Source organism: Balaenoptera physalus, assembly GCF_965194825.1.
Source record: "Balaenoptera physalus genome assembly, chromosome: 15".
NCBI classification, from domain to species: Eukaryota; Metazoa; Chordata; class Mammalia; order Artiodactyla; family Balaenopteridae; genus Balaenoptera; species Balaenoptera physalus.
The window spans coordinates 42,612,817-42,638,420 of NC_138894.1; the positions used below are offsets into that span (position 1 = coordinate 42,612,817).

The 25,604-nt window shown below is 43.2% G+C and overlaps 1 protein-coding gene across 1 annotated transcript in view; it reads left to right on the forward strand.

The window, feature by feature from the left end:
- The window catches only part of SPRED2 (sprouty related EVH1 domain containing 2), a 121,471-nt gene that overhangs the window by 66,297 nt on the left and 29,570 nt on the right, over nucleotides 1–25,604 (forward strand). The window contains exon 3 of the mRNA XM_082426649.1: nucleotides 23,234–23,411. Within this exon, the coding sequence (XP_082282775.1) occupies nucleotides 23,234–23,411 (178 nt within the window). The remainder of the gene's footprint in view (nucleotides 1–23,233; nucleotides 23,412–25,604) is intronic.

Consider the following 25,604-nt stretch of genomic DNA (forward strand, 5'->3'; position numbering starts at 1 on the left):
CATTAAGGTCAGTTATACTTTGCAAGTGTGTGGAAGGTTATTTTTAAATTTCGAGGGGACATTTTGATAAGCCTGTAGCTTACAGTCCGATTGAGGAAAGAATCTGTCAAAACCAAGGAAGGCTTCAGTTCCGGCCCACACAGTCCTGAACAGTCTGGATTCGTGAGGGTCACTTGATGTGGTGTGAGGACCATCACAACCGTTTGCAGCCCTCTTTGCCCAGTCCTTTGAGGCTGGTTGGCTGGTGGCTGAGGTGGGAGTCTCAACCTGACCCTTCGTCCTTTCCTTCAGTGTCAGCCCTAAAGGGAGCAGTCCCGAGGCCCTAGGCTTTCGTAGGACCTCTGTATTTCCAGTGTCCTGTGATGACTTGTCACACTTTGAGAACACACCTACCAACACAGATGGCTTTTTTTTTTTTTAATTTTATTTATTTATTTATTTATGGCTGTGTTGGGTCTTCATTTCCGTGAGAGGGCTTTCTCTAGTTGCGGCAAGCGGGGGCCACTCTTCATCGCGGTGCGTGGGCCTCTCACTATCGCGGCCTCTCTTGTTGCGGAGCACAGGCTCCAGACGCGCAGGCTCAGTAACTGTGGCTCACGGGCCTACTCACTCCGCAGCATGTGGGATCTTCCCAGACCAGGGCTCGAACCCGTGTCCCCTGCATTGGCAGGCAGATTCTCAACCACTGCGCCACCAGGGAAGCCCGCAGATGGCTTTTTAAACATCTAGTTTCAACAATGATTTCCTTTAACATACATTGGAGCTTCCATATATGGGGTTTCTCTTGGCCATAAAATCAAAGCTGTCTTCCTCCTTCAGGTGGTTTAAGTAATCCAATTTGAGCATAAAGCGAGTCGTGCGAACGCCTTGCCACCTCCCAGTGAGGTTTGTTGGTGTGAGAGGACTTGGATGGGACTTCTATAATCTCTCATGGAACCTTTCCAAAACCATATAAGGAAGCTGGAAAGAGTCACTCATCCCTCGTGATGTCAACATTGAGCTCACGAGCGAAGTCCTCAAAGAAAGCCTGTGGAACAACCAGCAGACAGTCTTGGGAGGAGAGGGCACCAGGCATTGATTGGTCCAGGGGGTGGGTGCACCCTCACGGTGGCCTCAGGACACGTGTATCGTACCTTCCAGCTGGCACTCCCCCACAGCCCCGGGGCCGCTTGGTTGCCCTGTGTGAATGATGCCCCCGTTCACACGTATGGTGAGTTCCCACCTAACTAGAAAATTGCCTTGTGTCGGTACGATTAGACCATAGGACTGAATTTTTTCTTTTAATTTTTAAAAATATTTTGTTGTGAAAACTGTCGAAGCTACTCAAACGAAGAGGGAAAAATATAGCCAGTTCCCATATACTCACTACACAGATGCAACAGTTATCAAGATTTTGTCACATTTCTTTAAACTTCCCCTTTTGGGGGCAAAAATATTTCATAACAAATCCCAGATATTATAGCATTTCATCCCTAGCGTACTTTTTCTTAAAAGTAGACATTTTATAAACCCAATGCCACTATCCCACCTAACAGAATTATTCCAGGGACAGAATTTTGATGTGTATTTTTTTTTTTTTAAACAAAGCTCCTGCAACTAGGTAACCTTACAACATAAGAATCGACATGCTGATTTCACTGATAGTTTAAAAGAGGAGGGAGGGTCCTTGCTTTCAACTCTGAACAAAATTATTTGGGGATGGGGGTGGGTAAACAACTTGCACTTGTGGTTCTGTATACTGTAATCTGGGGGTATTGAGCCGTGCCATTTGCTCCCTGTGCATTTCACAGTATCATCAATGACTGATCATCATAACTTACAGGAATTTTTTTTAAAACAACATTTTAATTGGAAAAAGCATCTGTCAGCTGTCAGACTTCCAGCTTCCACTTTTGAGAAGCAGGATGTTGAATGTGAGTAATGACACAACAGGCCTATAAAATGCGGACTAACCCTCAGATGACTCATCCAGTGCGATGCAGTGTATTTGTCAAGGAGACTGAATCATATATGGGGGAAACCACTTCTCAAGCAGCCTACTGGTTCTCAGGTCCGCAAGAGCCGATCCATTTTTATCGGAAGCTCTATAGTAGTAATAATGCTAATACCCAGCACTTGGGCTCTACCATGTAGAGGAAATGGCATCGCCCGCCAGGTATGTGCTTACTGTTTATATGAACTTCATTTCCTTGTGGTTCTCCTCTGCCTAACCTTTCTGGTGTTTGCTTTTAACATTTTTTAAGGGAAGGGGAAAAAATTATTCTAATTGTGCAGAACTGAAGCATGTGTGTGTGAATGTGTGCACCCACGTGCGAGGACAGATAGGTAACCACTGGGCTTTTGATTGACACAGAACTCTTGTCCACTCGCGTTCCTTTCTGGAAACAGATTTCTCCTTAGATGTTCAGATAGAAGTGGTGTTAACCCATCCCTTTTATTAAGCCCTGAGTTTAAAAGATGCAGCCTAGGAAACAGCAGAGGTGGTATATATACCTTTCTGGGGGGAGTGGGGTAGCTTAAAACTTTTTTAAAAAATGGATAAGCAGAGATGAACTAAGGAGGTGGTCTAATGGTAACTATTTTATTTATTACGTTGGATTTTTTTTTTCAATATTGTGCTTTTTCCTACCCCTCCAAGATGGATGACTTAATGCCGGAAAGCTTTATTCCCCTACTAAGTGAATATTTTTTTGCAAATCATAATTTGCTCATACTGAATTCATGCATTAACTTTTTCTGGGTGGGAGAAGGGGTGGTGGAGATTTGGTAACAACATTTAATTATAGCTTTCACATGATCTGAAGGATTGTTCTGCATAATTGGGAGGCTGTGTCGCCTGTCTGACCCTCTCTTCACTCACTAAATTTAAACAATGCCTGGCTAGTTAAGGCACATATCTTGTTTATTTGAGTGTATTAAACATTCCTCCAAGTGTTGACAGTCCATTCAGCGTCTCCTCATATTTTTTAAAAATACTTTTTGTATCCTACTTGTTAGGGACAGATGCTATAGTTAGTTTATAGCAGTGCTATTTATGCTTTTCTGGTCTGTCTGTCCAAAATGACTGGGTCAGGACCTGTAACACAATTGCCCACAAATTTGCCTAAGATTTAGCATTTGTGAAGCAGCCTTGTCTGTGGTGGTAAATTTTGTTATCACTCAGAGAGCATTAAACAGATCTGAGGCTACCAAGCTGGAAAAACAGGCAGTCTTTTTTTCTCTTCCCCTTTCTTGTAAAGCCCGTAATAATGACTTGTTTTCCTTGAGGTATGTGTATTCTAAACTGTCGGTAAATGTATTAAATTTACTTATTAAAATGCAATCAGCAATTCCGATGATACGGTGAGCCAGCATGCAATGAAGTTTGTTTGGTGTGTTTCTGTTTGTTTTGTAGATTAAGGGGTACACTATTTTTAGAATGGCCAATTTGTTTTTGGAGACAAGACCATCTCCAAATTTCATTAATTTTGCATTCTATAAATGAAAGCCACCTGTTAGGCTGTAACATGCTAATTATGGTAGAGGACAATAATGTGGAAGAACAGTATTTGAAATATGTGGGAGTTTTGCTAAGAATTTTCCTGCCCACATCTGTACTGCTTATTTTTATATGTGTGTGTGTACACATGCATATATAGTGAATATTTAATAATAGCACTTGGCGATATTAAAAAAATACTTCAGATTCAAAGTGAGAGTCCTTTTCATTCCTTCTCATTAACATTTTTTTTTTTTAAGTCATGGAAGAAAAGCTACTTTGGAAATGTAGCTTGAAATAAAGCCTGAATTTTGCCACCTTACAGTGAATGGCGGTCTCTTGGAGCTTTGGTGGATGCCACACTCGGCTCAGGGCTCATTTTGTCAAAAGTCCTCAGAAAAATAATGTGACTAAATAATGTGGATTAAGGGGAGATGAGCTAATTTGCCCTGATTTCGCTAAAATCTTAGGTTTTGATATCTTTTTTTCCTTGAGGCCTACAGAAAGTATTACAGGCAGGTATATAAAAACATTTCATTTAAATTTATGGGCTTCCCTGGTGACGCAGTAGTTGAGAATCTGCCTGCCAATGCAGGGGACACGGGTTCGAGCCCTGGTCTGGGAAGATCCCACATGCCGCGGAGCAGCTAGGCCCGTGAGCCACAATTACTGAGCCTGCGCCTCTGGAGCCTGTGCTCCGCAACAAGAGAGGCCGCGATAGTGAGAGGCCCGCGCACCGCGATGAAGAGTGGCCTCCGCTTGCCACAACTAGAGAAAGCCCTCGCACAGAAACGAAGCCCCAACACAGCCAAAAATAAATAAATAAATAAATAAATAAATAAATAAATAAAGCTCTTGATTTATTGGCGTTTTTCTATGTGAAAAGGCCTTGGTCTCCTGTGATTGGTGCAGTCGAGACTAACTCAGGTCCTGTCCGCATTATTTCAGGGCAGCGTGATTTCTTTCGGCTTTGGTTACTTTTCACCCTCAGGGCATATTGATCTCTGTCATCCGCGGTGATAGTCACCCCTGGGGTTGTGGCAGCCTTTGGGAGCCCCTTGGATGTTAAGCCCCAAGAGCCTCATTCCAGAGTGACCACGTGGTTTTCAGATTCCTTCTTTTCCTTTTGAGGGAGAGGGGATACAGAGCGCAGTCGGTACCGTGGGTCTCCCATCATTCAGCTTGGAAGCGATTGATAGATATTGAGTGAGACGCTGCCCTTGTTCAGAGCTCTGCGCTGGGTAGTGTCAAATTTTAAAATGCTGTGATCCGGGCCCAGCCCTGTCCTTGCTTTCATTCCCTCTTCAGTGGGGATCCATCGTTATAGGCAAGTTTCCTCCTGGGTTTTTTATTCATGGATTAGCTGGAGCCACTGATTGTTCTTTGTAGAAGCAACTTTTAGCTCTTCCCTTCTGGTTCTTCAGAATCTATCTTTTCTTGGATGGCTCTCATATCAAAGAAAGAACTGCCCTACTCATAAATTCATTTGATAGTTTCAGTGGCCATGTCTTCTGAGCCAAGTAGACCGACAACCTGGGACAAAGGATTTTTTTCCCCTTCCTCCTTGAGGGGAGTGGCAGTCAGGGAGGGTGACTTCTGAAAGCTTAGAGCGTCCTGGATATTTTAGTGGCACAGATTAGTAAACACCAAGGACAGTCTTTCCCAATCTTTGAGTTTTGAAGACCTCTCCCCTTTTTAGCATCAGCTAAAATTATATTCTAATGACTCAAAGCTATAATGAATTCAGTAGTCCTTTCAAAATACTACAGGTCATCTATCAACATTTAAAAATACTTATTTGTATTTAGAGATACCTGTTCAGTGAGTTTGCAGTCTGTTCTTCTGTACTTGGTGGATGATTTATGGATGCGTGGTTGTAACTGTAGCCCCCGGGGGAGAGCTGGACCTGTCCGTTGCCTGTTGTCCTTTGCCCACTGTTCTGCTGTTACACTGTCCTCCCCACATCCGGGGTTTATGGCCACTCTGCCTACACAGTGGGTGGGATTAATAGCACTTGTAGATAAATCTTGTTATCTGGGAATATCAACTTTCTCATGTGGCTCAGAAAAGCCAGAGACAGGTACAGAACAGCCTTAGGGCATCAACCCCCGTGAATGACCACTCTCTTATCAAACCAGTATGGACTCTCATTAGTCCTGAGCATTCTTCCAGGTATAAGTTTGCTGACAACCTGTTTGCATTGTCATCTATGCCCAGATTGCCTTAGGACAGATGAGGGACAGTTATGGAAGCCATGCCCATTCCTAGTTGGATTCTTAATCACCAGCATTTCTTCATGGCTGATAATCACCAAAGAGGAAGCAGATGCCTTGGTGCCAGGATGGCACTTCAGCCCTCTTAGAAAGCTGCTGGCTTGCAGGACAGGCTGCCTTCCTTGAGCACCCTCTTGAGTGCAGCTCGGGGATTTTGCTGCATTGTCTTCACAGAGCTCTGTGCAAGGAACCACAGCAAGATACTATCTCTTTCCAGATTTCAACCCAAGAGATGACTTTTCATTTTCAGTGTTAATTCATAGAGTTGTAAAGGTTTTCAGATTGGAGGCGTACAAGTTGGGTATGGCTTTTTTGTGGTTTTCTTTTAAACACTTATTCCTTGTGCCCATCCAGTGGAAGAGATGGGTTGCCTGCCATTGCTCTGGCCCCGCGGGGCCTGCTGCTTGACTGGGCCTCTTGAATTCCATCAAATGGAGTATAGACAGCCTGTGTCATAGAGGCTGCTTGGGAAGGGTGAGGAGCAAAATTAGTGTCTGTGGGTGGGCATGTGTTCTCATCACATTGCCAAAGAACTGCAGTGTGCAAAATCTGGCAGGAACTCATTCCAAAGAAGAATAAAACAGCCCCTTTTTCTGCTTTGAAAAATACTAAAAAAAAAAAAAACATCGCTAGCCCCCATGTTGAAGAAATGGAACCATTAGAAAATCCTTGTGAGTGTGTGTGTGTGTGTTTTAAACAATTTTAAAAACTGAGGTTGGTATAGAAGAAATAAAAAGGTACTAATCGTAAAAAATATTTTTAGAGATTCTGTCACTTATAACTGTATAAGTTATAGTTATAAGTGACAGAATCTTTTATAGTTACCGTGAGAAGGTCTTGCAGTTTGTTAATCGTTCCTCACAGTATAGAAGAATATTTCTTAAATCAAAGTGTGGTTATAATGTATGTAGTTTGCACAATGGACATATGCTACTTTCATAATTAGAGGAGAGTTTTGTGGGTTTTTTAAAATAGAGGTAATGTTTACTTAGGACAACAGAAATGTTATTTAGCCAAAGCCCCAAATTTATGAATTTGGCTTCCTTCTTGAGTATACCTATTTCAAGTGGCCCCTTTTTATTTCTCAAATTAATTGACTTTGTGTGTGTGTAGCAAAAAACATAGCATAAAATTTACCATCTTAACCATTTTTAAGTGTCCAGTGTGTTAGTGTTAACTATGTGTACGTTATTGTACAGCACATCTCTGAAACCTTTTCGTCTTGAAAAACTGAAACTATACCCATTAAACAACTCCCATATCCCCCTACCCCAGCTCTTCACAACCACCATTCTACTTTCTGTTTTTCTATGAGTTTGACTACTTTAGATGATGGAATTTAAAAGTGGAATCATGCAGTGTTTGTCTTTTTGTAACTGGCTTATTTCACTTAGCATAATGTCCTTAAAGTTCATCCATGTTGTAACATATGACAGGATTTCTTCCTTTTTTTAAAGCTGAAAAATATTCTGTTGTATGTATTTTCTTTATTCATCATCCCCTGATGGACATTTAGGTAGTTTCCACCTCTTGGCTATTGTGAGTAATGCTTCAATGAACGTGGATGTGAAATTAATTGCCTTTTGAAATAGGAGATGACCTTCAATAAATGTGAGGGTTAATTCCCTATATGCAAACACACAAGAAAAAGTGCCATCATGTCAAATCACTCCGTGTTTATCTAGCCTTTTCAGTTTACACAAGGGCTTTCATATACCGAGTTTCTCACTGTGGGAATTTGCTGGGTATGGAGCAATTTTCAGTCCAGGATGCTTCCTTCAGGGATTGTGACTTCCCTAGGGGTGGGCTTAGTCCTGAGAGGCTGCTGAAGCACACTGGTGAATGAGCTGGGCTGTGAGTAGTTCCTTTTGATCAGGCATTAAGACAGAGGCCCTTTCATCCTTTCTTCCTGATACTAGATGGCAGCCGGCAGCCACAGCATGGCTTCATGGTAGTGCAATTGCATCTGTTGGGCCACACAGACTGCCACCTTGCCTTTAAAGCTGTCTGCTAGGAGAAGTTGGCCCTGGCTGCTGGATTGACTTGCCTCAGGCAGTGGTCTTTAGGTACCGCTGAATGCATGACCAAAAGCTTGGTCGGGCTCCCTGGAGCGAGCATGTTGGTGATAGCCAGGAAAGCCCATATTCAGCAGCTTATTAGCCTCCGAGGCTCTCAATTATCCGTGAAGATCATGAGTCTTAAAATCAAATGGCTACTAGTCTTCCTAATTATCTCTCGTGTTCCTTGGAAGTTCTTTCTGAGATCAAACTAGAATACTCTCCTACAGATGAAACAATATTTTAAGAAGATGGTGTGAAACTGTGAGCCAGCTTGGTAGCTAGCTGGCCTACACATTCTCCTTACCCCCCAGTTCTTTTATGGCAGGAAAGAAACTTAATGGAAGCACGTGTACCAAGAGGATGGCTCTGTTTTGTAATATCTCAGAAGGAAATTGCCCTCGTAGGTCAAGTCCTGTCCCTCTATGTATAAATCAAGAACTAGTTGAGTTGCTGCTGCATGTTGATCCTGTGAGCCTTGCCTTGTGGCTGCCTTTCTAACTGCTCACCAGCAGTCATTGCCGTCATAAAAGAAAAGAACAGGGCTTCCCTGGTGGCGCAGTGGTTAAGAACCAGCCTGCCAATGCAGGGGACACGGGTTCGAGCCCTGGTCCGGGAAGATCCCACATGCTGCGGAGCAACTAAGCCCGTGCGCCACAACTACTGAGCCTGCGCTCTAGAGCCCACGAGCCACAACTACTGAGCCCGTGTACTGCAACTACTGAAGCCCACGCGCCTAGAGCCCGTGCTCCGCAACAAGAGAAGCCACCGCAATGAGAAGCCCGTGCACCGCAACGAAGAGTAGGCCCCGCTCGCCACAACTAGAGAGAAAGCCCGTGTGCAGCAACAAAGACCCAACACAGCCAAAAATAAATAAATAAATAAATAAATTTATTTTTTAAAAAAAAAGAACAGTTTCCCCAGGGACACTTGTTTGGCATTCCTAAAGCGCTGGTACTGGTACCATTGTCACACTGCCTTTAAACCAGTCATTGTGAGTTTGGGTACCTTACGTGCTTTCTGTTTGGTTTGTCTGCTTGCTTGCGTAGGTGTAAGGATTTCTCAACCTTATTAGCAGGCGATCGTCAGGATGGCTCTTTTCTGCCCTCTTCAAGATCCAGTAGTGCCAGATTCCAGGGACCCAAAATGCAGCCTAAATGAGGAGTTTAAGAGCTTCTCCTTGCTTGACCTTTCTCCTCCACCCCACACCCAGGGAGGAAAACTCGTGGCAAAACCCAGCCAGAGCCGAGTGGAACTAGCTGTTCCACCGGAGGAGGGAAGCAGGCTTCTGTTAAGGAGATCGTCAGAGGGCAGTAAAAACCATTTGGGAATAGACCTGTGATCCAAGTATTTTAGGAATTGATTAGGCTTCCATGGACTGAACTGGGAATCTTGCTGCTCACCATTTTAGGTTGTTCTGTGGGGAAATTACGTTCTCGTTTCAAACAACTGATTTACAAGAAAACTTTTTGACCAGAGCTCATTTGTGACATTGAAGCAGCCTGGACCCAATGGGAAACCTGAAGTACACAGAGTTGCTTTATCAAAAGTCGACAAGTAAATGTCTCTCCCCATTTTTAAGTTAAGCAATTGCTTCATTACTTTTTCTTAACATTTTCCCCCTTTCTCTCTGAAAGTAGTAAAGATTGGTACTGGAGTGGCTGTCTTGAGTCAAATGATAAAGCTTATAGGATGAACTGTTTGGGAGAAAAGAGACAAATCCCTCTTCTCTTCTTTGCCTGAATTTGCTCCATAAGTATGTCTCGGCGATTTTCTTCCATTGTGGCTAAGGAGAATCTCGCATTTGTGGTTGTGTAATCCCAGCCGGATGGCTAGGTTGTACCTATTTTGTTCAAAGGATCTTATTAAAACGCAACTTTCATCATTTTCTTGCTTTTTCATAGTACTTGAATAGCCCAGCTTTGCTCCTGGGAGCTTTATAATTGCATAATACCACTTGCACTGAGGGAGCCTATCTGTTAGTTTGTCGTGGTTTCAGGTCTTTGTGGTTTCAGAGTTTTTCTTCAATTCGAAAGATGTTTTCGGTTGCATTTCACTGCTGAAAGTTTTCTGATACGCTTTTGTAGAATCTTTGCTAAGTCCTCTGGCGTGACTTTACGGCCATGTGTTTTTTAACACAAAGTTATAAAGAGTCCAAAGTTGAAATGGGACCTCAAAGGTCATTGGGCCCCTCTCCCTCATTTTATACATGAACAAACTGGGGCTCAGTGGGTCTGGGGTGTCTCAGCCAGAATTAAGAAGGAGCTGTGCCACAGAGGTCAAGTCTGCTGACGCAGGGCACTAGCTACACCCTGTGGATCCAAAAATGAGGATTTGCCTCCGTTGGTGTGAAACTTTGCCAAACTGAGGAGGACTTCCCAGCCCCACCCCCAGCTCTGCCATTTTTGCACGCGGCTATGTTAGTGATACTTCTTCGTTGCTCTTTGATTCCTTTGGCAATCAGTTGTCCATCCGGTACATTTTAAGAGACCCATGAGAATAACCTCTCTTATATCCTCTGGATGACCTAGCTGAGATATGAGACCTTTGCCACAGTTCTGGACCCCTTTAAAACAAAGCGTGGGGAGTCTGGGAGAGTTGTTTGGAGATTGGATCTTAGTCCTTTATCTGTCCCTAATGCCAGTGACCTTGAACAAGTCCCTTCTCCGGTCTGGATTTTAATTCTTCCATCTGAGTGAGGGGTCTGGAGTAGATAGTTTCTACGATTCTGTCTAGCTTAAAAAGTGAGTAACTAACTTGTGTGGCTCTTCACTAGTGATAATTGAAGACCTAAGCTCTCCGTGCAGGTCTACCTCTATTCTAGTCTCTACCTGGGAAAGGAAGAGGTCCAGAAGTCTTCAGGGAGAACAGATACTTCACGTGTGCTTTATTTGTTTGTGAAGCTTTTCATCTCTGATGAGGGAGGTGGCAGAATCCTAGAAGAAAAGGAATTAAATGAATTGGTAATTCTTGCCTCCTGAAAGGGTGTCCGTCATAATCTAGTCAGCCTGTCGCTAACAGGACATGCTGCCTTTCCTCCCTGTGGGCGAAATTATCACCTCCTTTTGAGAACAGGTCTTTATTAAAGACTGGCTTGTAAAGGATTTTATAGCTTTAGAATTTGGCATTAACATAGGTTGATAAAGTAGTTTCCTAACCTTTTGACCACGGTTTGCTTTGGAGTGGAGGGTGGTAGGTGACACGTAAAAAATGAAAATGTGTCCTGGATCACGTGAGGAGAAGTAACCAGACTTTTCAGTACCTTTATCAGCATCTTCTAGGTTTAGTGTTGATCTCCATTTAGAATATAGCACTATAAATTTTCTCTTCCTCCTTATATCTTCAAGTGTTCAGAAAAGTTGAAAGAAGTATACAGTCAACACCCACCAGCTCCAGCCTGCAAACTAGCATTTTACTTTGACTGCTTTATCACCCACATAATCTATCCATCCATCCCTGGGTCCATCCGAGACACCCTGTTATTTTTTTATGCATTTCAAAGTAAGTTGCAGATATGGTGTGCTTCTCCTGGATCAATTCAGCATGTGATCATTAAGCACTCTCTTTCTTTTTGTTTTCTCTAATTTGTTAAGAAAGTGAAGATTTCTGAGAAAGTCAGGCACAGAAGTTCAAGGGCTGCAATTTAAAGACCTGAATTGGAGATTATTAACTTTAAACAACTCCCTTTGCCGTTTGTGTTTTGAAGCACCAATTTTTCTATTACATGTGTACTTTAATGTGGTGAGAGTTAATTTTGTTTAGTAATCTCACATTTCCATTAGCTGGCCTTTGGGGGTTTAAATGTGGATCGTAAATACCATTTTTGGAAGGGTGTGTAAAACAGAGGGAAAGTCAAAGAAAATTAATTGCTTTTGGAGAAAAATGTAGGAGAAGAAAGGGTTCTTTAGCAGTGGGTTATTTTGTTTGTTTCAAGTTGGTAATCCTTTGATCTTGATTAATTATGAACCCCACTGAACTCTGGGCTCAGCAAAGCAGCAGACAATAAAAGCAAAATCATAAACCTAGATTCAGACTTTGGCCTCTCACCTACCAGGACTCCTGTCCCCACTTCGCACTGTGTGTTCACCCTGAAACTCACCCTTTAGGACAGAAACATTTCAGTCGGTAAGAAGCAGATTCATTCTATTTTGGTTTGAATAAGATAAATTCCATTTTTTGAAGTGGCTTATTCATGTCAAAGTTGTTCGTGTTTTGATGATTTTTGAGAATAACTCAGAAATCTCCCATCGATTGCCTTTAATGTTAATGAACTGTTGTGATAAAATCTTACTATGATTTTCTAAAATGTTTTAGGTGATCTTAAAATATCCATGTTAACCATGTTAGAGAATCTGTGTATAAGGCTATGGTAGAATTCACATTAAAATAAAACACAGATACATGGATATATTTATTTGTTATTTCAGTAACTGTCTGCAGCAGATATGGTTCCTGCATGTACAGGTAAAAGGAACGAGGAGTGGAGGCAGGATGCAGACACGTCCAGGTGGGTCTGGCAGCCTTGCCTGGTGAAGGAGATTTGCCTTGAAAGGAAGAGTCTAAAATGGAATTATCCCCCTTGTGCTAACATAATCCTCATCTGAGGCAGTGCAGAGAATCATTTGATGCTGGGTTTTTAAAAAGAAATCTTTTCCAAAAAATTTTTTAACTTTGTTGAATTCAGTGGGATTGTAAATTAAAATTTGTTTTTAATTGTATTATATTTACTTCCAAATCGAAGGATTTTTGTTTGTGGTGGAGGGTCGTATGAGTTAATTTCCTGGAGCCATTGTTTTAAAACTCAAAAATAATTTTTTTTTAATAAATTTATTTACTTATTTATTTATTTATTATTTGTGGCTGCGTTGGGCCTTTTGTTGCTGAGCGGGGGCTACTCTTCTTTGTGGCACACAGGCTTCTTATTGCGGTGGCTTCTCTTGTTGCAGAGCACGGGCTCTAGGCGCGCAGGCTTCAGTTGTTGTGGCGCGCGGGCTCAGTAGTTGTGGCTCGCAGGCTCTAGAGCGCAGGCTCAGTAGTTGTGGTGCACGGGCTTAGTTGCTTCACGGCATGTGGGATCTTCCCGGCCTAGGGCTCAAACCCGTGTCCCCTGCATTGGCAGGCGGATTCTTAACCACTGCACCACCAGGGAAGCCCCTAAAACTCAAAAATAATTTAAAATGCATTCCAGAGCCTACTATTAAGGTAATTATCCACTGTAGAGATACTTGACAAATAAGGATACAGAGGTCCGGAGTGGTCGGTCAACCAGGAAACCCACCTAGGATTTAAGGGGCCCATATGCCCAGGAATCTCCAGTTCCCTGGATCCCCAGGGTGGGGAAATTAGGATTTCTGCTATTAGTAGAGATTAGAGCAAATAATCTTCAGATTTCAAGAAAAAATGATTCCTTTCTTCACCAACTGTACAATAAACTACCATGCCTGTCCTGCCCCATCTCTCCAGGCTTGACCTCAGCCGGGCCTTGCTTCTCCCAGCTGGGTGCGTTACTCACCTCAAGAGATAGTTGCTCAGGAAAGTTATATTGACACAGGGAGAGTTGCCAAAGAGCCATTAAAAAAATCTGTCTTAGACACAACTTCTAAAATTGCCTTTCGGGTGCTAAGATTTACTTCAGCCAGCACTTTATTGCCCAGGTTTAACACTGCCTGGTGTTGTGGTTTTAGGTTGTACATTAGCATAACAGCCCTAATGCCTTTATCTTTATTGTGCCCCAGTTACAAGTGATCCATCATTGTGGATATTATATATTTATCAATAGTATTCTTGTGGTTTCTGAATTTAAGTTCTGAACTTAAATGTAGGTAGGAAAGGATTTTTGTTGAAGAAAAAAAAGAACTATAGCTCCATCCTTAAGACATTGGATATATTAAATAAGTAAAATCAAAAGGTTTTGGTTAAATGACTTTTCCAAAAGGGGAAAAAAAAAAATCGAGAGCAACAGAAGTGTAATCTAGCTGAATCACTCTTTTCCTGTGGAGGATTTATGCTTGTTCAAACTACAGGTGAGGAAAGCTTAGAGGTTAAATTTTAAATTGTGGTTTTTTTATTATTATTTTTTGGGGGGCACTGCATTAGGCCTTCGTTGCTACAAGCTGGCTTTCTCTAGTTGCGGCGAGCGGGGGCTACTCTTCATTGCAGTGCGTGGGCTTCTCTTTGCGGTGGCTTCTCTTGTGGCAGAGCGTGGGCTCTACGCGTGCGGGCTTTAGTAGTTGTGGCACGTGGGCTCAGTGGTTGTGGCTCGCGGGCTCTAGAGTGCAGGCTCAGTAGTTGTGGCACACGGGCTTAGTTGCTTCGCGGCACGTGGGATCTTCCCGGACCAGGGCTCGAACCCATGTCCCCTGCATTGGCAGGCGGATTCTTAACCACTGCGCCACCAGGGAAGCCCTAAATTGTGTTTTAAAGACAGTACAGTGGAGTGATTCTAATATAACTTTGTAAACCGTGCTGAGAAGGAAACCCCAAAACCAGTGTTTTGTAAGGTAACCTCCAGCATACCTGGGCGCTGCCGTGGGTATCACCACCTCCCGTTCAGCATGTGAAGGTTTGCCCTTGGAACTGGGGCTGTCACTGAGGTGAGGGATCGGGGGCCACGAGAAGCTCTGACTTGCCTCGCCAGCTGTAGGTTTTTCTAGCTCACCAGAGAGCTCGCTGGTCAGTGTTTCCAGGCTGTGGGGATGTCAGAGGACCCCTAATTGCCTCTGGTATTTCCTCAACTATTTCCTCACAGGCCTCTTAAGCGTCTGTCAAGCTTACATGTTTAACTTCCAGCCCTGATCTTTATTACTTTGTGTCTTGGCTTCATTTCCTTTTCTTGGCCATCATGGGTCACAGGACCCATGAACAGCAATACCCTCCACTTGGGACAGCCGGCAGGGTGTCCATTCCCATGGACGTCTGCAGGGTGTGTGTTTCAGCCCCACGTGCTTCAGTGTACATGCTACTCTGGCTCTTGTGGCCTGAAAGTGTGAGGTAGCACTTGGAGATTGGAAAATGCACATTGTAATGTAAAGGAAAGTATTGTACATAATATTATAAACAAGGTAGGGGCATTTATTTTGAATCAGGGAAACACTAGCTCATAAAAACGAGTTTGCAGTGGTTATTCTAAAGGAGAGTTTTTGTATTAAAGTTTCAGTAGGATAATAAAAGTACTAGAGGCCCATGTCTAATAAACTTCAGCTTCCTAGGATTGGTTCTAAAGAATTATTTATAAGTTATTAAATTTAAGAATCATTCCTGTTTTGGGCTTCCCTGGTGGCGCAGTGGTTGAGAATCTGCCTGCCAGTGCAGGGGACACGGGTTCGAGCCCTGGTCTGGGAGGATCCCCCGTGCCGCGGAGCAACTAGGCCCGTGAGCCACAACTACTGAGCCTGCGCGTCTGGAGCCTGTGCTCTGCAACAGGAGAGGCCGCGATGGTGAGAGGCCCGCGCACCGCGATGAAGAGTGGCCCCCACTTGCCGCAACTGGAGAAAGCCCTCGCACAGAAGCGAAGACCCAACACAGCCATAAATAAATAAATAAATAAATTTAAAATAAATGTGATTTGAATAAAATATAAAATCTGGTTTAAAAAAAAAAAAAGAATCATTCCTGTTTCAAATATCAGTCATGTTGGCAATGTCCTTCGTAGTAATGGAGAAAACAACCCCTTTTAATACATGCACTGTAAAATAGTGTGTGGGTGAGTAGGTCTATTTATATGCTTCAAGGTAGCTAGGTAGCATGAACAACAAAGATGCTGGGCTTATATGGGGCATGTGAGGTTGAGAATGAGCATGCCCCATACCTCCCCCTCTGGGTCAGGGTGGAACTTGGACAGGGAGGGCTCTAGTGACCTTGCAGGACAGCAGAACTTACTAGCTGTGATGCAGGATTAAAGTGGGAATTCCTAGGGAATTCCCTGGAGGTCCAGTGGGTAGGACTCTGCGCTTTCACTGCCAAGGGCCCGAGTTCAGTCCCTGGTCGGGGAACTAAGGTCCCACAAGCCGTGTGGCGTGGCCAAAAATAATAATAAAGTGGGGATTCCTAAAACATTTTCTAGTTATCTTCACTCCCAGATTCTGAGCCCAGTACATAGTAAAGGAGGAAAACCTATTCACACTCCACAGTATAGCAGGAACCCCTGCTTTCCACCCAGTTAGTTTCTGGATGAAGGTTACATCCCCAGTCATTGCAAGGCAAGCACCCACCACCTTCCAGGTACCGTGTTATATGTTGGGGTTCCACTCCGAAAACTCATTACATGCCATTTTAAAACTGCATAAATTGATCACAAAGATAAAACACATAAAAGCTCTGCTGTATCCTCTGGGGGAATGACTCTGCATGGGCAAGATGCAGCATCTCAGAAATGCAGGGACACTATGAAGACTGGATGAAGAGCCTGCTTTCTCCTCTGGGTGAATCTGGTCCCTGGCAGAGGGCCTTGGTGCCGTGCATTCAAAGTTATGGTGTCAGTACCTGTTCGAGGTACATGATTCTCTTACTAGCAGATATGGGAGTAGGGCGGTTTCCAAGACGACTCTCCATCAAGTGTACTTCATGGCTGATTTCATGGATGTTAAGTTAACCGTGGGGAAGCCTTTTTCTTGAGTGATCTTAGCCCACTTTTTAGCTCCCCCAACTCTGATATCATGCAAGCCAGTTCTCTTTAAGAAGCAAACACTTAATGTTCAGAAAAGTCCTTCTCTGCTTCGTAGTGGCTGCTCATTAGCATTTGAGAGGAGAGCCAGGTGCCTTCACCAGAATTGGCTCCTGCAGGGTCTCGCACCTCTAGATGCTTTCCTTATCACTGTTGCCTGTAATGGCCTAACCACACAAACAATACAAACTTTGTTTGACAGTAAGCGGGCGGAGCTAGTGTTCTACCTGTAGGGGCTTGTACAGAGCTGAAAACCACGTTTCCACCATGCATAAAACTCCATTATGTACAGCTTTCCTTTCCAAACTTTATAAAGTTTGGATTATATAAATTTCTAAAACCAGGGCAGCCTACTTTAAGAAAATCCTTAAGTAGTTGATACCTAATAAACCTGAAGAAACCACCACCCTTTTCAATAGAATATGACCAATTTCTTTGGCTTCTCAACTCATTTGATTCTGCCGAAATATTTTGTTGATCCTTTTTAAAAAGATGACAAGACACATATATTTCACACACCTATGTTTTATACATACATGTAATACTTTATATATACATAACAATTCGATTAAATCAAAGAGCTTTTCTAAATCTATAGGCACAAGGAAGACTAGGGGTGGGCCGGGGGTGTGATTACAGTGAAGAGTGGCGCTCGTCCCCCTGGAGGACGTGGTGTTATATTTGGCTCAGCTGGCGGCTCGGGGTTGTACTGGGACCAAGAGGGAGCCTGAGAGGCGGCGGTCTGGGCTAATCCCTCTCAAGGTCTGGTGAGGTGGAGAAGGATGGAAAAGAGGGCTGGGAGGAAGTGAATGTAATGTTTAGCATAATGGAGAGATAAAGGAGCCCTGTAATCAGATAAGGGCTGGCGGAGGAGGGGGCCGGGGAAGTATTTATGGGGGATGTCAAAGTTCCAGGCTCTGTCTCTGAAGCCAGTGGGGGAGGGGGGAGGAACAGAGCACCAGTTTCCAGATGGCAGATGGACTGCTTCTCTACAGGTGTGCCTGAAATGTAGGCTCAGACCTGTTCTTTATAAATCTGCCTTGCATTAATCATTGCTGGAGGTCCGTTTTGGATTTTCTCCTGCTGTCCGAGGCCCGACAAGCCTCCCTGCCACTCTGTTCTCTGACAGCTGAAATAGGCAGGCAGTCAGGAAACTCAGTCCTCAGTGGCCAGGGAGGCTTGTCTTTAAAGGACCTGCTTTTGTAATTAAAGTCAGCCTTTCAGCAAAAATAATTACGATGGCTACAGTTGACCAGACTTCTTTGTATCAGGCACTGGACCTCAGTTACTGCTTCTAACCGTCAGGATATCCCAGCACGGTATATACTCTTCTTCGTTTTTTGCAAATGAGGAAACTGAAGCTGAAAAAGAGGCTTCTTCAGCTACTGAGAAGGTCAAGGCAGTGTGACCTGTCTGGCTTTGAACATTCTTTACAGACACAATGCTGCCTCATCACTGTTTCCTACAATCCCTTTGTTTACTTCTGTAACGGGGCCCAGACAGGGCCTGCTTTGAATCTGGGGAGAACAGCTTAGAACATAAAGGCCTGAGATCCAAAACTACTTGTGCCACCTTGGAATCAGCACCCCAAAACAAAAATCTAGCTTTAAAATGGTTCTTTCTCTCCCTCCCCATCCTGCCATGGGATGTCACCGACCTCTGTTGCATGTTGAGTGATTGCAGGACAGCAAGTCCTGTTTTTACAAATAAGGCTCCATGTGGGGAGTGCAAAGCTTTGTCCTTCAAGGAACCACGTTTGGCCAGTTCCCTAGCCCAATTTGAAAAAGCCAGTTTTACTCAAAATGCACATAAAGAATATAGTGGTGTTCAGGTGGTGGTCAAGCACCATTTGTAATGACATTGATTCTTAGGGTCAGTTTAACTCAAGTTCAGACACTAGGGAGGGCTCCATTCAGTTTGTGTTTGGACCCACGCCTGGAGCTTCACCAGGTCCTAATCAGTTACACCAGTTTAACAGTTGAAACTTTCAGAAGCATGAGGTGATTGTTGTTGTTGACAATAGCGTTTTGGGGGAATTTTCTAAAGCGTACCTGCAGCAATTTTCTTGTGCACATGAAGAAACGCATCTGCTTTAGCCTTTCCTGCTTCATCCCGCACCCCACAGACAAACCCCACATCTGGCTTAAACATGCTGTTTTATTCTTTCTAGAAAGAGTGAGGGAAGGTGGGAAGGGAGATTTTTCCTTCTTTATACCTTTTTGGTAGTAGAGATCATCGTCCTTTCTGTTCTGGGCGGGGTGAGTGCCTGAATAACGTAGATACACCACGGATAGGAAGCAGTTGGCCTGTGGCCATGCAGCTGGATTATGCAGACACCCTTCGCAGCTTTTAGTGCAACACTTTATCCCCCTGCCGTGTTTTCAATAGTCGCTTGCTTCAGTTAATGCTGGCTATTGGGGTTGCTGCCAGAGGAGATGGGGGGCTTCTTTTCCCCACCCTCAACACCAGGTCCTAATCAGTTACACCAGTTTAACGGTTGAACTGGTGTTCAGCTGTTAAACTGGTGTAACCATAGAGCAGTGCAGAGAAATCTGTGCCCTCGGGAATGGGCGTTGAAGGAATGGGGCAGGAAAAGAGGATGCTGCAGGCCACAAGCAAAGGCCAAAATTAACAGCCCCCATAGTCTGGAAGCCAGGGGCTGGGGTATTTGTTTGAATCTCTAATAAATGAATACTTTTTGGAAATAAGTTTATGGCACCAACATAAGTAATGCAAACTTCCCTTTTTCGTGTTTACTTAATCCCTTCAAAGGAAGGGAGAATGGGCTTCCCTGGTGGCGCAGTGGTTGAGAGTCTGCCTGCTAATGCAGGGGACACGGGTTCGGGCCCTGGTCTGGGAAGATCCCACGTGCCGCGGAGCGACTAGGCCCGTGAGCCACAATTGCTGAGCCTGCGCGTCTGGAGCCTGTGCTCCGCAACAAGAGAGGCCACGATAGTGAGAGGCCCGCGCACCGCGATGAAGAGTGGCCCCCACTTGCCACAACTAGAGAAAAACCTCGCACAGAAACTAAGACCCAACACAGCCATTAATAAATAAATAAATAAATAAATAAATAAATAAATAAATAAATAAATAAATAAAACTAAAAAAAAAAAAAGGAAGGGAGAAAAGCACACAGCCGCAACAAAAAAAAGTAAAGGCATGTTTTAGCAAGAGGCGTGTAGAGTTTCAGTTATTCACCTTGGCCATTTCCTGTTGGGATGAACCCACGGTACATTCACAGACGATTTGAGAAAGCTGTGTTTCATACTAGAGAATTACACATCCTGGGAACCCTTAGTTTTTCTAGAATAAATGGGGAATGTGAGGGGAGTATATTCTCAAATTGTGTGTATGTAACTTAACAAATATTATAAAATGTTCTTAATCTCTCTGATCTAAAGGAATATGCATGTTGAATCCTGAGGTGAATGGATTAATGATAGAAACCATGTGACTTTTTAAATTCAATTTTCCTATTAATGAAAAGGAAATCTTTAGCCTATCCCAGTTAAGCTGTTGTGGCTCATAAGCAAATGAGTATTGAACACTTTATATTTTCTCAGAGATTTTCTTAGCTTTAAAACCTGTTTACAAATATTGTCTATTTAACCCATTCATTCCACAACCTACTACATGAAAGACATCACTCTAGGTTCTAAGGATATAGCAGTAAACAAAAAGGGCAAAGTCCCTGTTCTCATGGAGTTTACATTCTGGTTGGGAAAAGTGGGCAAACAGGGCAGATGTTGATTTAGTAGCATGTAGAGAGACAAAGCATGGTGAGAAGATTTAAGAGGGATGGAGGGTGCTGCTTTATATAAAATGGATGGAGAAATCTCTAATGAAATAACCCTGGACAGAGACCCGAATGAATTAAGGAAATGAGCCTAGTTGGTGTGTGGAAAGAAGAGTGGGAAATGGGGTTTGAAGCAAAGGAAATAGCGAGTGCAAAGGCCCTGAGGTAGGGTGCTTAATGCGGAGGACCATCAAGGATGATGGGACTGAAGTGGGATGGGCAAGGAGGAAAGTAAGATATGCACTAGATTTTGACTCTTACTCGGAGTAATATAAGAAGCTTTTGGAGAGTTTGAATAGAATGTCTTAGTCTGACTCACCTTTCGACTTTCTTAGAAATTTGGGCAGGTATGGGAAGTAAGGAGGCCAGTTAGGAGGCTGTTGCAATCGTCAGAGAAGTGTTCTGGATATATTTCAAAGGAAGAGCCAGTTGAGAATCACGAGTTCAGTCTTAAACATGTTAACTGAGGTGCCTACTAGATGCCAAAGCAGAGAAATCACATAGGCAGTTGGTTTTACTGATCTGAAGCTTAGGGAAAAGGTCTGGTTATGGAAATGTGAATTGGGACACTGTTAGCACATGGAAAATATTTAAGTGGAGTCGTTGGCCCTGGCTTAGATCATGGATCGTTTAGGCACAGTTAAAGGAGGGGAGGCAGCAAATACTGGTACCAAGTAGTAGGCGTGCTAGTGGGCGCCGGTGCAGGGTCTCTTCTGAGTGTGTCTATTTTCTCAGTGAAATAAAGCATGCTCATCCATCATCTGAGAGGGAGGGGGCAGGAGGACATATGAAACAGTCTTCTTGGGGATGGATCAGGGAAATGTAGCAGGATGCTGGGTAGACCCACTTGAGTTTAGTGGTTAGGACTTCAAAAGTAGACCTACGAGCATGGTAGAGTGGGGTCTTACCCTCTGACCATGTGCAGCAGCCTGAGTGAGGGCATGGAGTTAAGTAGATGGTAGGATTTCACCAGGGTTTGGAGTTTGACTGGGCAACTTCAGTAAGGAAAGAGAAGGCAAGCATGTTTAGGTTTTCTGCAAGAGTATCATGATAGACCATGGAACTTAAGTTGGGTAGAGAATCAAGTGAGACCATGATGAGGGTGTGGAGAACAGGGCACAATAGATTGTTGGCCCTGGTGAGGTGAAGAATTATTGGAATCTAGAGTGTGAGCTGCACTGTAAGGAGATGGTGGCTGGAGAGCGGGATGCTTAAGACTGACAAGGTCAAGAGAGTGACCTAGGCCTGGGTGGCTGAGACAAGGACATTGAAGGAGAAGAGTTCCAGAAACTGAGAGGTCAAAGAATTGGAAGGATCCTCTGGGTGAATGATGAAACTACGAAGAATCATGCCAGGGGTCATGGTGAAGAGATGGAGGAACAGTAAGCCCACTTGCTAACCTCTTCAAGGGATGAGGAGAGGTGACCAGAGGTCTGAGGAAGGGGGCACGGTCAGACTTGTGAGCTTCAGAGGAACTGGAGAGAGTGCCGATAGCCTGCAGTAGAGGTGGGTACCCTACCCCCCATCTAGGCTGAGCGGGGGAGGGGTGCAGGAGACAGAAGGCAGCCACACGGGTGGGCCACGTGACTCAGCCAGAGCGTGTTTTCATTTAGGTTAAGAAAGCGAACGGAACTTACAAGAGGTACCTGGAGTAGTCAAATTCATAGAGACCGGGAGTAGGGTGGGGAGTTAGTGTTGAAGGGTACAGCGTTTCAGTTTGGGAAGATGAAAACAGTTCTGGAAACGGATGGTTGATGTTCTGGTGATGGTCGCAGAACAGTGTGAATGTACTTGATGCCACGGAATGGTACACTTAAAATGGCTACAATAAATGTTCCATTATGTGTATTTTACCACAATAAAAGCAAGTGTGAAAGGAAGGGTTTAGGAAGTAAAGGGGGATGTTGGCCCTTGAGTCCCAGGGGCACAGTGGGAGGGGAGCTGGGTCACAGTAGTGGGTGAGCTGCAGGGGGTGGTAGGGAACCTGGGTGGCTTTGCCTTTGGGGGTGAGTGAGGTGAAGGATGTGGGGCAGAGGGACAGTCTGAGTGGTGTTTGGCAGATCGCAGGTTGCTCGGCTAGGCTCTGAGCACTGTGCCTGGGGTGCGAAGAAAGAGAGGGTTCTATGTTACTCTGCATCTTTCTTTCCCTAGAATCTGGTACAGCGCCTGGCATGTAGAAGATGGGGATGTATGTTTGAAGGATTAAAAAAAGCAATGTTGTTCCAAGAAAGAAAACAGCAAGTGAGAATTTAATGGCCTTGCTGAAAATCCAAATAAGTTTCGGAAAAGTGCTGAAGAATGAAAAGAAGCTAGAGTTGGTCTCTGGAGGAGAAAGAGGATTTTTGGCCAATGTGCAAAAGAACTTATTGCGAAATCAAAGTTTAGACTGGAAAAAATAAAATCATAAACAGAAGGCTACACATGTGTAAAGGGTATTTGAACTGAAATATAAATGATCGCACGGTGAATTTGTGATTTAGGAGTGGACTATCTGTCTACTTAACGCTAAATCAGAAGATTATTAGCCTTATAAAATGTTAAGCCTTGGTCATTCATTATAAACCAAGTTTTAAGGGTTGAAACCATAATGTCCTCTTAAGTTAATAGATTCTTCTTTCCGAACTTATAGATACCAAACTGTAGATAGAAGTTCATTCGTTTTATTATTAACACGTCCACCTAGAAACTGGAGAATGTTATGCTTGCATACATCCTCAAAGATTCACAAATATTTTTTAATGACTGGGCGTCTTTTTTTTTTTTTTTTAACGTACTTTTATACTGAGTTTAAGAGTTGGGGTTTTTCCCTGAACATTGATACAGGCTATCTTTTAAGGTTGCTGCCAGGCGTAGATTTTCTTTTGATGAGTCCCAAAAATGCTGGCTGTGGTCCCCTTGCACTGTGAAACGTGTCCTCCAGCTCCAGACCATTGTCATGCCCCATTCTTCTTGTTGTCGTTTTAGTGACAGCTATATTGTGCGCGTCAAGGCTGTGGTTATGACCAGAGATGACTCCAGCGGGGGATGGTTCCCACAGGAAGGAGGCGGGATCAGTCGCGTGGGGGTCTGTAAGGTCATGCACCCCGAAGGCAATGGACGAAGCGGCTTTCTCATCCATGGTGAACGACAGAAAGACAAACTGGTAATGGCAGACGTGCAACGCGTGGGTTAAATTAGCAACGACTGATTTCTTGACATTAAATCATAGCCCTTTTCCTGTAGGTATTTTTTTCCTTCTTTCTCTGACTTCAGACTCTTGCAAAAGCTTCCAAAGTTAGAACTCACGGGGCTGGCGCCAAATTGCAAAACCTAACCTTGGCTTTTCAGTGAAGTCACTTTTTACTACACACCGTATAACTCAGATGCTTAGAAGTCGTGCATTTGGCTGTCTTATTTGCGTCTTGATTAATTAAGCTGTCTTTCTGTCACTGTAACAAGATGTTCAAAACGAAAGTATGTTCTTTATTATGAATCACATCGTAGTGAGCTGTGAAGTCAGAGTTTTTTTAAACATTGGGTTTATTCATGGAGCACGCCATCAAGGTTTGGATGGTGAGAGATAGAATGCAAAGAGGAAGTGTCGTCTGACGTCTTGTTACTTCTAAATAAATGTTTATCTCAAAAATACTGCAGCTTCTATTTCATAAGCTAATGAATAAAACATGTTTGGGAAAAGAAAGTAACAAAAAGCAGCGGCATTACACTCCTGTAATAATTCTACATGCTTAAAAATAGGCACTTTAGAGAGTAATCATTATCTCACAAAGATGGGGGCGTTGATAGTTTATAACATAGTTTCATGGAGGGACTGGATGTCCAGTTCTATGTTATGAAGGAATCTATGATACGAAGGAAAATTGTCTATTTTTAATTGGTGGCCTTGAATCTGGGAGAACATGCTCCTATCTGTATTCGATCCTGGAATGTACACTCCAGAGCCAACCATTGATTCAAAACGTGCAGGATCATGCAGGATCTCAACAGAGAGAATACAAAGACACCACAGGAATAAGTCGGTGGTACATTTGAGACCCTTGACAGCGGCATGTGTTGAGTTTTATGTGCTGAGTATACACACTTAATCTTCTTCTGCAACCACTTCTTAATGTTTATAAAGGTTACAAAATAAGGCAGAACAATTTCTGAATGTTATATATGGATTAACAGAAATGGTATCTTCCCACTTGATTCATTTCTGAAAATGAAATGAATGAAAATTTAAAGGGAGAATATAGCTCATTTTAAGAAACATGGCCATTCAAGAAATTCCTTACATTAAATAGTCAAATGATTAAAACATTCTTGTTTATAAGATATTCACAATAAAGGCAATGTAAACACACTAACAAGAGAAAGTAAAATAACTACCTTTTATCCAGCGTTTACCTAAGGGCTGAGCACAATGCTAGCCCTTTAATTAAGATGTACCATTGTATCCTTACAGTAGCCTGTATAGCTATAACTGAAGAAACTAAGATTCAGAAAGACTCCTTGTTCTGGATGACCCATCTTGGGGGCCGGGAACCAGTATTTGATACCCTGTCACTCTGACCCCAAACTGAGCCAAAGTCGCATGTGCATAACTACCTCTAGCCCTTTGATATAGCTTTTTTCCCCTTTGTGCGTATTTTTATTTTTACCTAGCTGTAATCAGAGCTCGTAAACAGTTTTATATCTGTGTGTGTGGTGTGGTTTTGTTTTGTTATGTTTTTTTGGGCCACATGGCATGTGGGATCTTAGTTCCCCGACCAGGGATCAAACCCTTGCCTCCTGCAGTGGAAGCGTGGAGTCTTAACCACTGGACCACCAGGGAAGTCCCTAAAGTTTTATATCTCATAAGATATTCTCATAAGAAATTTTCCATGTTGCTGGTATCAGGTTGATGTTCTATTGTTTATTTGAGGATCTCCTTAGTGTCCAATGTTAAGATTGCTTCCCTTCCCACTACCCCCAGTATTATCTACCTGCATTTTCCACACTTATTATTTACTTGGAATAATTTGAGGGGTCAAATTTTTATGACTTTTGATACTTGTACAAAGAGCTGCTACCAACATATATGAGAATTTTCTTTAACACACTGAGGGTCACATATTTTAAATCTTGACCAATTCGATTAGAGTAACAGTGGTATCTTGTTGATTAATAACGAGATCAAATGTTTTTCTGTTTGTTAAACAGTCTTAACTGAATTATCTGTCAATGTCCTTTGCATATTTACCGTTTGGGGCCTGATTTTTCTCCTTGATATGTATGCCCTCCAAGTATAATAAAGATACTCATCTTCATCTGCATATTTGCACATATTTTTATAATCTATTGCTTGCCTTTTTGA